The 15,752-nt window shown below is 43.7% G+C and overlaps 1 protein-coding gene across 8 annotated transcripts in view; it reads left to right on the plus strand.

Moving 5' to 3' along the window:
• The first annotated feature begins 2,084 nt into the window (after nt 1-2,084).
• LOC115158465 (vesicle-associated membrane protein 4) overlaps nt 2,085-15,752 on the plus strand; it is a 35,280-nt gene continuing 21,612 nt past the window's right edge. The window contains exons 1-5 of one of the 8 annotated variants that reach the window (XM_029707440.1): nt 2,378-2,948; nt 5,174-5,322; nt 6,899-7,003; nt 14,691-14,737; nt 14,837-14,887. In XM_029707440.1, coding sequence (XP_029563300.1) covers nt 5,320-5,322; nt 6,899-7,003; nt 14,691-14,737; nt 14,837-14,887 — 206 coding nt within the window. In that variant the 5' untranslated portion in view covers nt 2,378-2,948; nt 5,174-5,319. The other 7 variants (XM_029707442.1, XM_029707441.1, XM_029707443.1 and 4 more) reach the window with 7 other exon arrangements.

The following is a 15,752-nucleotide window of genomic DNA, read 5'->3' on the forward strand; positions in this document are numbered from 1 at the left end:
AGAATATGTACATGTAAATATATGGATGAGCGATGGCCATGCGGCATAGGCAAGATGCAGTAGATGGTATAGAGTACAGTATATACATATGAGATGAGTAATGTAGGGTATGTAAACATTATATAAAGTGGCATTGTTTAAAGTGACTAGTGATACATTTATTACATCCAATTTTTAATTATTAAAGTGGCTAGAGATTTGAGTCAGTATGTTGGCAGCAGCCACTCAATGTTAGTGATGGCTGTTTAACAGTCTGATGGCCTTGAGATAGAAGCTGTTTTTCAGTCTCTCAGACTAACTAATGCTGTAAAGATAGAGGTAGGTGAAGTGAAATTAGCTTGGTTCATTCGAAATGATAGATTGTTAATATTGTGTGCTAGCCAGGCTCAGCAAGAGAAGATCCTGAAAAATGGAAAATATTAATAGCCATGAGAAAACAGTGCAGCATTTGGTGGATGCCAGGCACAGAGAGAGGCTCAGAGATATAGGATCAGTCATGATGTACCATATTTTATACATTTATTTTATTTAACTAGGCAAGTCCGTTAAGAATAAATTAATATTTACAGTGACAGCCTACCCCAGCCAAACCCGTATGACGCTGGGCCAATTGTGCGCCGCCCTATGGGACTCCCAATCACAGCCAGATGTGATACAGCCTGGAATCGAACCAGGGTGTCTGTAGTGACGCCTCAAGCACAGAGATGCAGTGCTTTTGACCACTGCGCCACTTGGGAGCCGATATGCAGAGGCTGTAAAACAGATTGGTAGAACTATAGTGCGGACTGATGGATCTTACATGGATGTACCTGTAGTATTGGACCTACTGTCAGTCTGATGGATCTTACATAGGTGTACCTGTAGTATTGGACCTACTGTCAGACTGATGGATCTTACATGGATGTACCTGTAGTATTGGACCTACTGTCAGACTGATGGATCTGACATAGATGTACCTGTAGTATTGGACCTACTGTCAGACTGATGGATCTGACATGGGTGTACCTGTAGTATTGGACCTACTGTCAGACTGATGGATCTGACATAGATGTACCTGTAGTATTGGACCTACTGTCAGACTGATGGATCTTACATGGATGTACCTGTAGTATTGGACCTACTGTCAGACTGATGGATCTTACATGAATGTACCTGTAGTATTGGACCTACTGTCAGACTGATGGATCTTACATAGATGTACCTGTAGTATTGGACCTACTGTCAGACTGATGGATCTTACATGGATGTACCTGTAGTATTGGACCTACTGTCAGACTGATGGATCTTACATGGATGTACCTGTAGTGTTGGACCTACTGTCAGACTGATGGATCTTACATGGATGTAACTGTAGTATTGGACCTACTGTCAGACTGATAGATCTTACATGGATGTACCTGTAGTATTGGACCTACTGTCAGACTGATGGATCTTACATGGATGTACCTGTAGTATTGGACCTACTGTCAGACTGATGGATCTTACATGGATGTACCTGTAGTGTTGGACCTACTGTCAGACTGATGGATCTTACATGGATGTACCTGTAGTATTGGACCTACTGTCAGACTGATAGATCTTACATAGATGTACCTGTAGTATTGGACCTACTGTCAGACTGATGGATCTTACATGGAAGTACCTGTAGTATTGGACCTACTGTTGGGGCTGGTGCTTCTGATGGTCATGGCATGGTTGAGGTCTGTTCAGAAATCTTGTGCTCATTAATGTACTGTGTCAAAGGACAGTTTGATAATGAATAAAGTTGACTTCATAGCTTTTATTGGTAAGGTTATCAATACGACTCAGGTTGTGGAAAGCAGGTTGAGAGTTATTGTGGAGACGGCAAAATAGATATTGGGGGTAACAGATGTTAGTGTTGTAAATGGTTGTTGACATGCTGAACAATCCTAAGGGTGTAGTGTTTCAGTATGATATACATAAAGTTTCATGTGTTTTGGGAGGGGGGGGGGGCTTGGGACCTGGGTGTTGGGGAACTTCCCTAGAAGTTGGGGATCTATTTGATTTTGAATTTTATTTTTATGGTAGTACAGTATTAGAACATTTGCATATTTCCGTTAGGGAACGCCTACTCTGAAGTGCGCATGTGCAATAACTCAATTAACCTTTGCACTCCTAAACAACGCAATTTTTTTTTTACTTTGGCAAAGTGTAAAGTCTACAAAGCTTTGTCCACTCTGTTCGTAACATGTTATAGTTTTGGGAACAGAAAACTGTATTGAGATTAAATGTTTCGTCGATGGGAAAATGAACCGAATGTCGGACAAAATCCATATCGTTTCACTGCCGGTCAATGGGCTTTTGGAAGTGAGTGGAAATGACAAGCGGATGCTTCACATTTATACATCCGGTAAAATATATGTCTCATTGTTTTATCTGTGGCTGTATTCCCTCTAGTAACAGTCGAAATTCGATTTAAGCCAATTAAATACTCTACTAACAAAAAAGCTGTTAGAATAATAAGTGTATGTATGTCCCTTAAGGTCCTTGTGTAATGTGATATTGTACTCCCTAGCCCAATTGTCCTTTGTATATTATTTATATATACTTGTTCCCACATATACTTTCTGTATGGATTGTTGTTAACTAAATACATAATAAATAAAAACAGTCGCAATTGGTCCGCTCCAGCTTCCTGGTTTGTGGTCAGCTGATCAGAGAGAGCAAGAAGGATTGGAAGAGCATCTCTGTAGCAACCATTCTTTTTTTTTTACACACATTTATTTTAGAAAGCGAAATAGAACATTGTGATCCTGTATTTATTAACGAAGATAAACAAAGTTTGTTTGGTCGTCTGTATGCGAGGGTGCGAATCTAGCAGGTAACGTTAGCATTAGTTTGCTAGCTAATGGTTTTTTCTACAGTGTGAGTATGAAAGTCGTCACCAGCGGCCTGTGTCAGTGTCTGGATAATAATCTTAGCTAACGGTAGGCATCATAACCAAACATATTTGATTCGATTGATAGCTTCATACAATTACGTTGTATTTGTTGAATTCAAGTATTACTGATATTGCTAACGTTACGTTGTTCCCAGCTGGTTGTCATCCTAGTTAGGTGACGTTAGCTAACTAGCTACATTTACCATTCACAGAAGACAAATATGTCTGTCTGGCTTTCTCGATATTTCGGATTTAGCAAGCTAGGTACCGTGACTGCAAGATGGCATGGCTCACTCTGTTCTTGATGACGAATTGCTGAGGATAGCTAACGTTAGCTAGTTGGCTGGTGTTACACAATCAGTGTTGTTGATGATAAGGATTACATTGAACCAGTATCTGTGCTTAAGAGGTTCTCTAACGCAAATATACTGGTTCAGGAATACATGGTTATGTCATCAGAGGAGCTGTGTCAGTGTGGAAACTAGATTTTATTTAGTGCTTGCTAGATAATGTAATCCATTCAATTCTGTGAGCATCAAATGATAAACTGCAGCTGAGCTGTGTTACAGGGCCGGGTCCTGCTTCATGTCTTAGTGCCAGTCTCTTCCTCCTGTCCATAGACTAGGCTGTGAACTGTGCTTTCAGCCAAATATAATATCAGAGTTCCACTTCCCTCAACAACAAAAAAACGTTGATCATGGCTGCCTGAACCAGTTGTTTTAGGCTCTCTGTCATTTCCTCGTTCCCCTTGTAGCTGATGAGCTTCTGCCATTTAGTCTAGATACTAGGCCTAGGCTATACCCTTTTCAGATGATTCCTGTTTTTTCTAAACTTGATTTTTAAAGGCACAATCTGTTTCTCTGTCCATAGGGCAATTCCATGCCAGCGTGAGCAGATTATTTTAAAAAAAATTAAATCTCAGCTTGTTCTGTCAATTCTCACATATTAACTTAATTGGGAGGAACAATGTTTCAACTGCTTTTTACATTTCTATCACAAACCATTTTTAATAAAATGATGATGAGTGGCCATTTTTAGGCCCATTTTAGACCTGTACATGCCTCCTGTAAGACCCTATGATCTGTGACACGTACATGATACGGACAACATCTTGGTGTCATTATACTCTATATTCGAGAGCACACTATAAGTAGTATGTCGATATACTGGATACTATTTCACATTAATGTATTCAACATCAAAAATATATCTCAAAACTACTACCCTTTTAGATTTAGTTCATTTTAAGACGCGTTGTTTGGAACAATATACTATTCAGGTAAATAATGTCCATAGTGGGCTCTCTGCTAATTCTGAAGGTATGGTTAATGTAATTGGCACCACCAACACAGTGAATGGGAAAATGGATTCAAAGAGAACTCTCTCTGCTGATGACTTGCTGAATGTGCAATCCTAAAGGAGGCTGTGATTGATTAATAACCTATAATGTCGATTTCTATGTTTTAAAATGAGTCGTATCATTAAAAGTACCAGAGGGCTCTGGAAATTTGACAGTTGAAGAGTCTTGTTACAAAAAAATTATCAAAAAATAGGCAAAATCAGAAAGGGTGGTTTTGAGATTCATATTTTTTTTGTTTGTATTTCAGAATCTATACAAATTCCATATTTAAGAGAACACTATAGAGCCCTCTAACTCAACTCTGGACCTCGTAGCCAGTTCCGCTGCATTTTTTTCATTGTTCCCCTCTAATCAGGGACTGATTTAGACCTGGGACACCAGGTGTGTGCAATTAATTACAGAAAACCAGCAGGCTCTGGTCCCTGTAGGGTTAGAGTTGAGTACTTCTGCTATAGAGAGTTTAATGACACCAATATGTTGTCTGTATCATGTACAGGTCATAGGGTCTTACGGGAGGCATGTATAGGTCTAAAAATTACCTGATTTAAAATAAAAATGTTGTGATACAAATGTTTAAAGCATGTTAAACATCCTTCCTCCCAATTAAGTTCCGATGAGAGAACAATCTGAGAAACCACAAATATTTTCCCTGGTGTGGAATCGCCCCAATACAATCGAGTGTGAAACTTAACAAACACCCCCCTCTACATCTTGCTCCTCTCATCCCACTCTTCTTCATTGATTTTTTGATGAACAAAACATCTTAACAGAAGTAGATTTTACAGATTGTGCCTTTTTAAAGTGCTTCTTTCAAAGCTGCCTACTTGCATATCTGCAACCCAGATTTGCTAGCTTGGCTTTTCTTTCCTCTTCTTTCCTTTTCTGTGCATCTCTCTCTCTCTTCTCTGTAGTTGCCTGAGATAGAGCTCTGACCCCTTCCACTCTCTCCTCTGTTTACCGGAACGTTCCGCTCCTGGCCATGGAACGTCCCTTTACCAACTGCCCTGTCAGAAGGAGACGCTGAGAAAAGCAACAGTTTCAGTCTGAGCTGGATTCAATGGTACATAAGGGGCAGTAGAGATGGGCTCGGGGTAGAAGCTATGAGGAGAGGTGGGGTGTGTTTTAGACAAATTTGTCTAAAATTCTACCTTGAATTTATTCAGTTCAATTCATTAAATCTTTATGGTCTCCAATGGGCAATTCATGTGCAGCATAAAATAATAAAAACAGCGATGGGTTTGTGGTGGGGAAGTATTTCCTTTTCCATGACTTCTGTGAGGCGGAGCCTTGCCTAGCTCTCTTCTCACCGAAAAGCATTTGGTTTCAGTGAAACCATTTGATGTCTGGCTGTATAACTCACAGGCTGTACAGAAGGCCTTTGTGCCCCACCTAAAACCACTGAACAGCAGGGGTTGTGTTGTATGTTACTGGGGCTGAGTTTGATGCACAGCCAATCAACTGGTTTGGGAAGAGGGATGGTTGAGGCTCGATGGAGGAACAGCATGTTTTCTACTCCGGGCCTCCGAGACAGGATTGAGGGAATAGAGATGGAGACAAGATGAAGAGGTGCAGGCAGCAGTGAGCGGACACAGGAGCCCTCCCCTGAGTGAGCTGGGTTCCACAGCATAGCCAGCCAGCAGAGTTAAATCAAACTCTGCCCCCCATTAAAACTGCTCCCATGTTCCACCCCTCAAAAGGGAACAGGCAGGAGAGAAGAGCAGCTCTGAATAACAACCAGGCCGCCCTGCTGAAGTGGAACATTTAGTCCAACACCACCACCCACGCATAAGTAGGCCTAACTCTCTCACAATTACATCCTGGCAAGCCTGACATAATCCCTACAGTCCTAGGGGTTAGGGGAAATGGTTTAAAAACCAAAATGTTTCTGTTACTAAATATGCTTGTTTAAAAACTCTCTCCTAAATGAGTTCTACGTGTTTTGAAGATTTAAGTGAAGTGTTTAGTTCCTCTCTGCTCTCACACTCTTCATGGTGAGGCCAAGGCTGCAGTTATCGTTATCAGCCTGCAGCACTCACACACACCTCCCAACATGAGCGTGAGGGTCCCCTCTTCACTGCTCTGTTTGCTAAGTGACATATAGACTGATATTGTAAGTAGGCTAGTTGTTTCTGTTTGGTCAGTCCAGTCACAGAACACTTCACAAACCCAGGACCTAAACCCTTAGAGAGCAATACCTGAGTCTGCAGTGGCTTGGAGAAACTTAGAGAGGAACCAGGACCAGTCATAACTTTGGACATAAATGTTCACGTCAGAAAAAAGGTGTATAAAAGAGTCAAGCATGCAGACCAGCTTTGTCATACTATATATTTAATGTGATAACCAAGCTGGTTTTGAGGCCCACCTGAGTGTGTGCTGTGTGTGTTTGGTATTTGTCTGCCATTGGTATAATGACTGTAGCAGCAGTCTTGAGGGCTTGCTGCAGGCTTTCATTTCCAGCCCATCACTTACACGCCTGATTCTACTAATAAATAATTATTCTTGATTAGTTTAAACAGATGTTAGTGCTAGGCTGGAGCAAAAGCTTGCACCCCAATAGGACCAGGGTTTCTGCTGAACTGTATCATAAATGTGTGTGTGAGGTTTGTAACAGGTGTGTTTCTCCTCCTGTCCTACAGAGGGAGCCAGAGCGGGAGGAGCAACCTGAAGACGCCATCATGCCTCCCAAATTCAAACGACACCTCAATGATGAAGAGGTCACAGGATCCATATGCAGCGAGAGGGTGAGACACGGGTGGAGGGAGGGATGGAGCAAGGTTCAAGGGTTTTTATTAGAACCATTTACAAAAACATGAAATCTGTTTCCCAAGTGCAAACTCATTTAAGACTGGAATTAAAACCATGGGTGGAGAGAGCGGTTGAGAGTGGGACGTTGCAGGGAGACAGAGAGGGGGAAGGCATCCACGTCCGGCAAGTGGAAATTATCCTAGATATAGGAGACGCAGATGGGTCATGAAAGGAGGGGAACATTGGAAACATAAGGGACAGAGGGATTAAAGAGAGCAAGAGATGGAGGGATGACACTCCAGAGCCCTTTAGCCAAACGTATGTTCTCTGAGGTTCAGAGAAGACTCCCTCCCTCCTCTGTCTCAGGATTGTGTTGTTGTGTAGAGCTGAATTCAAAGAGAAACACAGACTTGCTTCTTGCATACAGATCTGGCATCTTAATTTGATCACCCTTTTGTTGCAGCAAGTTTTCCTCCACAGGAAAAAGCAAATGGGCTTTGTGTTTAACATAAATGCAACAGAAACCCAAATAAACCCTTTCTCTTCATGCAGAGACATGAGTTGAGTCATTAGTTCAGATTCAAGTTATAGAATTTGCATTAAAATGGAGGCTATCCGTTTCCTGCAGGAACAGAATGGCCCAGTCAGATCCTGGTGCTACAGGAATAATTTGGGTCACATTAAGATGCCACATCTGTAACACACACACACACCCCTCTCCATTCTCCTCCCTCCATCCCCCTTCTCTGATATTAGCTCTCAGTCCTCTCCTGGCTCCTGGGATCAGACATCCAGGAGTTGGACAGAGCTGAGCAGTGACATGCAGTCAGATGGCTGGTGATGTAACATAGGTAGAGGAGAGGAAGGAGGGGGGTTTGGACCACTCATCAGATAAAGGACCACTCATCCTTATGATAATATGGATCACATTTAGTTTGTACAACGCAATTCAAACCAGAGCATACCGGACCTATTTTCTCTCCATATCCCCAGATTCTGACCGCAAGCTCTGAACCTTCTCACCCGGATCATCACAGCTAGCTAGCTGCAATCCGAGTGACTACTCCTGGCTAACGTCTCTGTCCCGACGCAAGCACCAATTAGCCTGGAGCTAGCCCATGCTAGGCCCATCTCCCGGCTAGCTGAAGAGGTCCATCAGCCACTCCTGGGCTACAATACCTGTTTTGCCAACTGGCCTGGACCCCTTTTACTGCCAGTATGGGGTACGGAACTCCGCCAATTCTTCACGACTGGACTACCGACGTAATCTGCTCGAGGTGGTTACTCAACTGGCTCCTATGTCGCAACGTCCCCTGAATGCCCATCTGTTAGCCGCGGACCACTAGCTGTCTAGAGCATATCGGACTGTTAGCTAATAGGTCCATCGGCCAATTTGTCGTGCCACTATTCCTATTTTGCCAATCGGCCTGGGCCCCTCTTACTACACAAAGCCCAGCTTATCCATCAAGACTGGACTACCGACGTAATCTGCCCGAGGGTTTTTTTCCAACAGGCCCCTCCGTCGCGACATCCCCTGAATGCCCATCTGCTAGCCGCGGCCCGCTAGCTGTCTAGAGCATATTGGACTGTTAGCTGAAGAGATCCATTTGCCAATTGGACTGAACCCCTCTGCTACACGGAACCCATTCTAATCCATCACGACTGGTCTATCGACGGAACCGCACGAGGAGGCTAAAACAGACTTTCCTCCATCGTGACTTCCCTCTAAGGTCCTTCTGCTAGCTTGCTAGCCCCAGCCTGCTAGCTCTCTGAATCGCCGTGTCTCCAGCCAGCCCAACCATTCGCTGGACCCTTATGATCACTCGGCTACGCATGCCTCTCCCTAATGTCAATATGCCTTGTCCATTACTGTTCTGGTTAGTGATTATTGTTTTATTTCACTGTAGAGCCTCTAGCCCTGCTCAATATGCCTTAACCAACTATTTAGTTCCACCTCCCACATATGTGGTGACATCACCTGGTTTAAATGTTTCTAGAGAAAATATCTCTCATCATCACTCAATGCCTAGGTTTACCTCCAATGTAATCACATCCTACCATACCTTTGTCTGTACATTATGCCTTGAATCTATTCTATCACGCACAGAAACCTGCTCCTTTTACTCTCTGTTCTGAACGTACTAGACGTACTAGACGACCAGTTCTTATAGGCTTTAGCTGTACCCTTATCCTACTCCTCCTCTGGCGATGTAGAGGTGAATCCAGGACCTGCGGTGCCTAGCTCCACTCCTATTCCCCAGGTGCTCTCATTTGTTGACTTCTGTAACCATAAAAGCCTTGGTTTCATGCATGTTAACATTAGAAGCCTCCTCCCTAAGTTTGTTTTATTTACTGCTTTAGCACACTCTGCCAACCCGGATGTCTTAATCCTGGCTTAGAAAGACCACCAAAAACCCTGAAATTTCCATCCCTAACAATAACATTTTCCACCAAGATAGAACTGCCAAAGGGGGCGTAGTTGCAATCTACTGTAGAGATAGCCTTCAGAGTTCTGTCATACTATCCAGTTCTGTACCCAAACAATTCGAGCTTCTACTTTTAAAAATCCACCTTTCCAGAAACAAGTCTCTCACCGTTGCTGCTTGCTATAGACCACCCTCTGCCCCCAGCTGTGCCCTGGACACCATATGTGAATTGATTGCCCCCCATGTATCTTCAGAGCTCGTGCTGCTAGGTGAACTAAACTGGGACATGCTTAACACCCCAGCCACCCTACAATCTAAGCTTGATGCCCTCAATCTCACACAAATTATCAATGAACCTACCAGGAACAACCCCAAATCTGTAAACACGGGCACCCTCATAGATATCAGCCTAATCAACCTGCCCGCCAAATACACCTCTGCTGTTGTCAACCAAGATCTCAGCGATCACTGCCTCATTGCCTGCATCCGTAATGGGTCTGCGGTCAAACGACCGCCCCTCATCACTGTCAAACGCTCCCTAAAACACTTCAGCGAGCAGACCTTTCTAATCGACCTGGCCGGAGTATCCTGGAATGATATTGACCTCATCCCGTTAGTAGAGGATGCCTGGTTATTCTTTAAAAGTGCCTTCCCCACCATCTTAAACAAGCATGCTCCATTCAAAAAATGTAGAACCAGGAACAGATATAGCCCTTGGTTCACTCCAGACTTGACTGTCCTTGACCAGCACAAAACATCCTGTGGCGTACTGCATTAGCATCGAATAGCCCCCGTGATATGCAACTTTTCAGGGAAGTTAGGAACCAATATACAGAGGCACTTAGGAAAGCTAAGCCTAGCTTTTTCAAACAGAAATTTGCATCCTGTAGCACAAACTCTAAAAATGTTCTGGGATACTGTAAAGTCCATGGAGAATCAGAGCACCTCCTCCCAGCTACCCACTGCACTGAGGCTAGGAAACACTGTCACCACCGATAAATCCACTATAATTGAGAATTGCAATAAGCTTTTTTCTACAGCTGGCCATGCTTTCCACCTGACGACCCCTACCCTGGTCAACTGCCCGGCACCCCCCTTCAGCAACTCGCCCATGCCTACCCCATTTCTCCTTCACCCAAATCCAGATAGCTGATCTTCTGAAAGAGCTGCAAAATCTGGACCCCTACAAATCACACGGGCTAGACAATCTGGACCCTCTCTTTCTAAAATTATCCACCGCAGTTGTTGCAACCCCTATTACTAGCCTGTTCAACCTCTTTTGTATCGTCTGAGATTCCCAAAGATTGGAAAGCTGCCGTGATCATCCCTCTCTTCAAAGGGGGAGACACTCTAGACCCAAACTGCTACAGACATATATCTATCCTACCCTGCCTTTCTAAAGTCTTTGAAAGCCAAGTTAACAAACAGATTACCGACCATGTCGAATCCCGTACCTTCTCCGCTACGCAATTTGGTTTCAGAGCTGGTCATGGGTGCACCTCAGCCACGCTCAAGGTCCTAAACGATATCATAACCGCCATTGATAAGAGACATTACTGTGCAGCTGTATTCATCGACCTGGCCAAGGCTTTCGACTCTGTCAATCACCACATTCTTATCGACAGTCTCAACAGCCTTGGTGTCTCAAATGATTGCCTCGCCTGGTTCACCAACTACTTCTCTGATAGAGTTCAGTGTGTCAAATCGAAGGGCCTGTTGTCTGGACCTCTGGCAGTCTCTATGGGGGTGCCACGGGGTTCAATTCTCAGGCCGACTCTCTTCTCTGTATACATCAATGACGTCGCTCTTGCTGCTGGTGATTCTCTGATCCACCTCTACGCAGACGACACCATTCTGTATACTTCTGGCCCTTCTTTGGACACGGTGTTAACTAACCTCCAGACGAGCTTCAATGCCATACAACTCTCCTTCCGTTGCCTCCAACTGCTCTTAAATGCAAGTAAAACTAAATGCATGCTCTTCATCCGATTGCTGCCCGCCCGTCCAGCATCACTACTCTGGACGGTTCTGACTTAGAATATGTGGACAAATACCTAGGTGTCTGGTTAGACTGTAAACTCTCCTTCCAGACTCACATTAAGCAATTCCAATCCAAAATGAAGTCGAGTCTGCTTCCTATTTCGCAACAAAGCATCCTTCACTCATGCTGCCAAACATACCCTCGTAAAACTGACCATCCTACCAATCCTCGGCGATGTCATTTACATTTCTCCAACACTCTACTCAACAAATTGGATGCAGTCTATCACAGTGCCATCCGTTTTGTCACCAAAATCCCATATACTACCCACCATTGCGACCTGTACGCTCTCGTTGGCTGGCTCTCGTTGGCTGGCCCTCGCTTCATTTTCGTCGCCAAACCCACTGGCTCCAGGTCATCTCTGCTAGGTAAAGCCCCGCCTTATCTCAGCTCACTGGTCACCATAGCAGCACTCACCCGTAGCACGCGCTCCAGCAGATATATCTCACTGGTCACCCCCAAAGCCAATTCTTCATTTGGCCGCCTTTCCTTCCAGTTCTCTGCTGCCGATGACTGGAACAAACTGCAAACATCTCTGAAGCTGGAGACTCATATCTCCCTCACTAGCTTTAAGCACCAGCTGTCAGAGCAGCTCACAGATCACTGCACCTGTACATAGCCCATCTGTAATATAGCCCATCCAACTACCTCATCCCCATACTGTATTTATTTATTTATTTATCTTGCTCCTTTGCACCCCAGTATCTCTACTTGCACATTCATCTTCTGCACATCAATCACTCCAGTGTTTAATTGGTATATTGTAATTACTTCGCCACCATGGCCTATTTATTGCCTTACCTCTCTTTTCTTACTTCATTTGCACACACTATATATATACTTTTTCTACTGTATTATTGACTGTATGTTTGTTTATTCCATGTGTAACTCTGTTGTTGTATGTGTCGAACTGCTTTGCTTTATTCTTGCCCAGATCGCAGTTGTAAATTAGAACTTGTTCTCAACTAGCCTACCTGGTTAAATAAAGGTGAAATATAATAAATTCCTCTTGTTATCTGAGATATATTTATATACAGTCAGATATACTTTTGTATATTTGGTGTATGTGGACACCTCTTCAAATTAGTGGATTCGGATATTTCAGCCACACCCGTTGCTGACAGGTGTATTAAATCGAGCACACAGTCATGCAATCTCCATAGAAACATTGGTAGTAGAATGGCCTTACTGATCATCTCTGTGACTTTCAATGTGGCACCGTCATTCCAACAAGTCAGTTCGTCAAATATCTGCTCTGCTAGAGCTGCCCCGGTAAACTCTTAAGTGCTGTTATTTTGAAGTGGAAACGTCTAGGAGCAACAACGGCTCAGCTGCGAAGTGGTAGGCCACTCAAGCTCACAGAATGGGACCGCCAAGTGCTGAATCGCATAGCACGTAAAAATGGTCTGTCCTCGGTTACGACACTCACTACTGAGTTCCAAACTACCTCTGGAAGCAACATCAGTACAAGAACTGTTCGTCGGGAGCTTCATTAAATGGTTTTCCATGGCCGAGTAACCGCACACAAGCCTAAGATCACCATGCGGTTGGAGTGGTGTAAAGCTCGCCGCCTTTGGACTCTGGAGCAGTGGACACGCTTTCTCTGGCATGATGAATCACGCCTCACCATTTGGCAGTCCGACAGACGAATCTGGGTTTGGCGGATGCCATGAGAACGCTGCCTGCCCCAATGCATAGTGCCAACTGTAAAGTTTGGTGGAGGGGGAAAGAGAAGGAACTGAACACTTCACCTAAATCTTTAACGCTACAACATACAATGACATTCTAGACGATTTTATGCTTCCAATTTTGTGGCAACAGTTTCCTGTTTCAGCATGACATTGCCCCCATGCGCAAAGCGAGGTCCATACAGCAAGGGTTTGTCAAGATTGGTGTGGAAGAACTTGACTGGCCTGTACAGAGCCCTGACCTCAACCCCATCGAACACTTTTTCGGGATGAATTGGAATGCCAACTGCGAGCCAGGCATAATCGCCCAACAACAGTGCCCGATTTCACTAATGTTCTTGTGGCTGAATGGAAGCAAGTCCTCTCAGAAATGTTCCAACATCTAGTGGAAAGCCTTTCCAGAAGAGTGGAGGCTGTTATAGCAGCAAAGGGGGGACGAACTCCGTATTCATGCTCATTATTTTTGGAATGGGATGTTCGACGAGTAGATGTCCACATACTTTTGGTCATATAGTGTATTTATGTGTGGGCTCACGAGTAGCTCAGCGGTCTAAGGCACTGCATCTCAGTGCTAGAGGCATCACTACAGACCTTGGTTCAATTCCAGGCTGAATCGCAACTGGCCGTGATTGAAGTCCAGTCCCATAGGGTGGCGCACAATTGGCCCAGCATCGTCCGGGTTTGGCCGGGGTAGGCCGTCATTGTAAATAAGAATTTGTTCTTAACTAGTTAACAAAATAAAAATATGACTGAGGCTAGATATAGACTTTATGCAGCTCTCTCTGTAATGTTTTTGGGGATTCCTCTCCACTGTTGTTGCCAGACTCTGATAGTTCTGTTATGGTTGTTATGGTCAGAGCCATGGCTTTAGGCCATATCCTACCTGTCCCTGGTAGAATAAGATTGAACAAGGATCTGATATCCCTGATAAGGGTGTGGTTTAGCCCAGTCTGCCAGAGTTACCTGGTAATGGCTAGTTAAGTCCACACGACAGGAGAAGAATAATAAGCAGAGACATTCTGTTCATTCTGTAGCCAACTCTCCACCTGAGAAAGATGTACCATTCCTTCACTGTGATCAGTTTTATACACAGTCTATTATATGGTTTTAACTGAGCTCAGTTTTAACCCACATTTATATAGGGACTTATATAACACAATAGAAGAGTCTGTCTTGTTGGAGGTAGGTATATGATGGTTGGTAAGCTGACCTCAGATCAGCCAGTCTCTGGAGGCCTTCACACTACTCAGCTCCTCTTAATAGACTCCATGCTCTAATACACTGTGAAAGGCAAAACAAACAACATTCTCTCTCAAGTAATGTTTATAGCAACAAGACACATAGGAGACCAGCACAACAGAGCAGAAATATATTTTTATTAGCTTATGTAAACAAAACAGAAAATAGATTAGATGTTGCATGGTTTCTCAATGATCATGTAATTGATTTGATTTGCCACCATGTCATTGTATTCCATATCAGTGGTGGTGTGTCTGACCCCTGACATCTAACCTTTGCCCCCTCACAGAGGAACCTGCTGGAGGAAGACTCTGATGAAGAGGAGGACTTCTTCTTGTGAGTAAAACATGAGTGTGTGTGTGACTGAATTGACCACCTATTTCTTATCCAGTGCTGTATATGTGGAGCTAAAGATTCTTTGTATGTTTCTTTCAGGAGGGGACCAACTGGACCCAGATTTGGAGCTGGAAGTGACAAAATCAGACAGTAAGTGTGTATGCACATTGTGTATGTGTGTTTGGGATGGGGGTCATGAGTCTACACTCTTATATTTGAAATTATGAACGAAAGACGTAATTCATTTTTTTGTTAATATTTGTTAATTTCCTCTGCTTTTCTGAACCATCAACAAATCTGACAATTTTTTTTTATGAGTTCTTTGGTTCATTATTTTATTGAAGAACTACATACAGTGAGGGGAAAAAAGTATTTGATCCCCTGCTGATTTTGTACGTTTGCCCACTGACAAATGATCAGTCTATAATTTTAATGGTAGGTTTATTTGAACAGTGAGAGACAGAATAACAACAAAAAAATCCAGAAAAAGGCATGTCAGAAATGTTATAAATTGATTTGCATTTAAATGAGGGAAATAAGTATTTGGCCCCTCTGCAAAACATGACTTAGTACTTGGTGGCAAAACCCTTGTTGGCAATCACAGAGGTCAGATGTTTCTTGTAGTTGGCCACCAGGTTTGCACACATCTCAGGAGCGATTTTGTCCCACTTCTCTTGCAGGATCTTCTCCAAGTCATTAAGGTTTCGAGGCTGACGTTTAGCAACTCGAACCTTCAGCTCCCTCCACAGATTTTGGAGTGGCCGAGACTGGCTCGGCCACTCCAGGACCTTAATGTGCCTCTTTTTGAGCCACTCCTTTCTTCCCTTGGCCGTGTGTTTTGGGTCATTGTCATGCTGGAATACCCATCCATGACCCATTTTCAATGCCCTGGCTGAGGGAAGGAGGTTCTCACCCAAGATTTGATGGTACATGGCCCTGTCCATCGTCCCTTTGATTCAGTGAAGTTGTCCTGTCCCCTTAGCAGAAAAACACCCCCAAAGCATAATGTTTCCAC

This window comes from Salmo trutta, chromosome 22 (genome assembly GCF_901001165.1).
Source record: "Salmo trutta chromosome 22, fSalTru1.1, whole genome shotgun sequence".
Lineage (NCBI taxonomy): Eukaryota > Metazoa > Chordata > Actinopteri > Salmoniformes > Salmonidae > Salmo > Salmo trutta.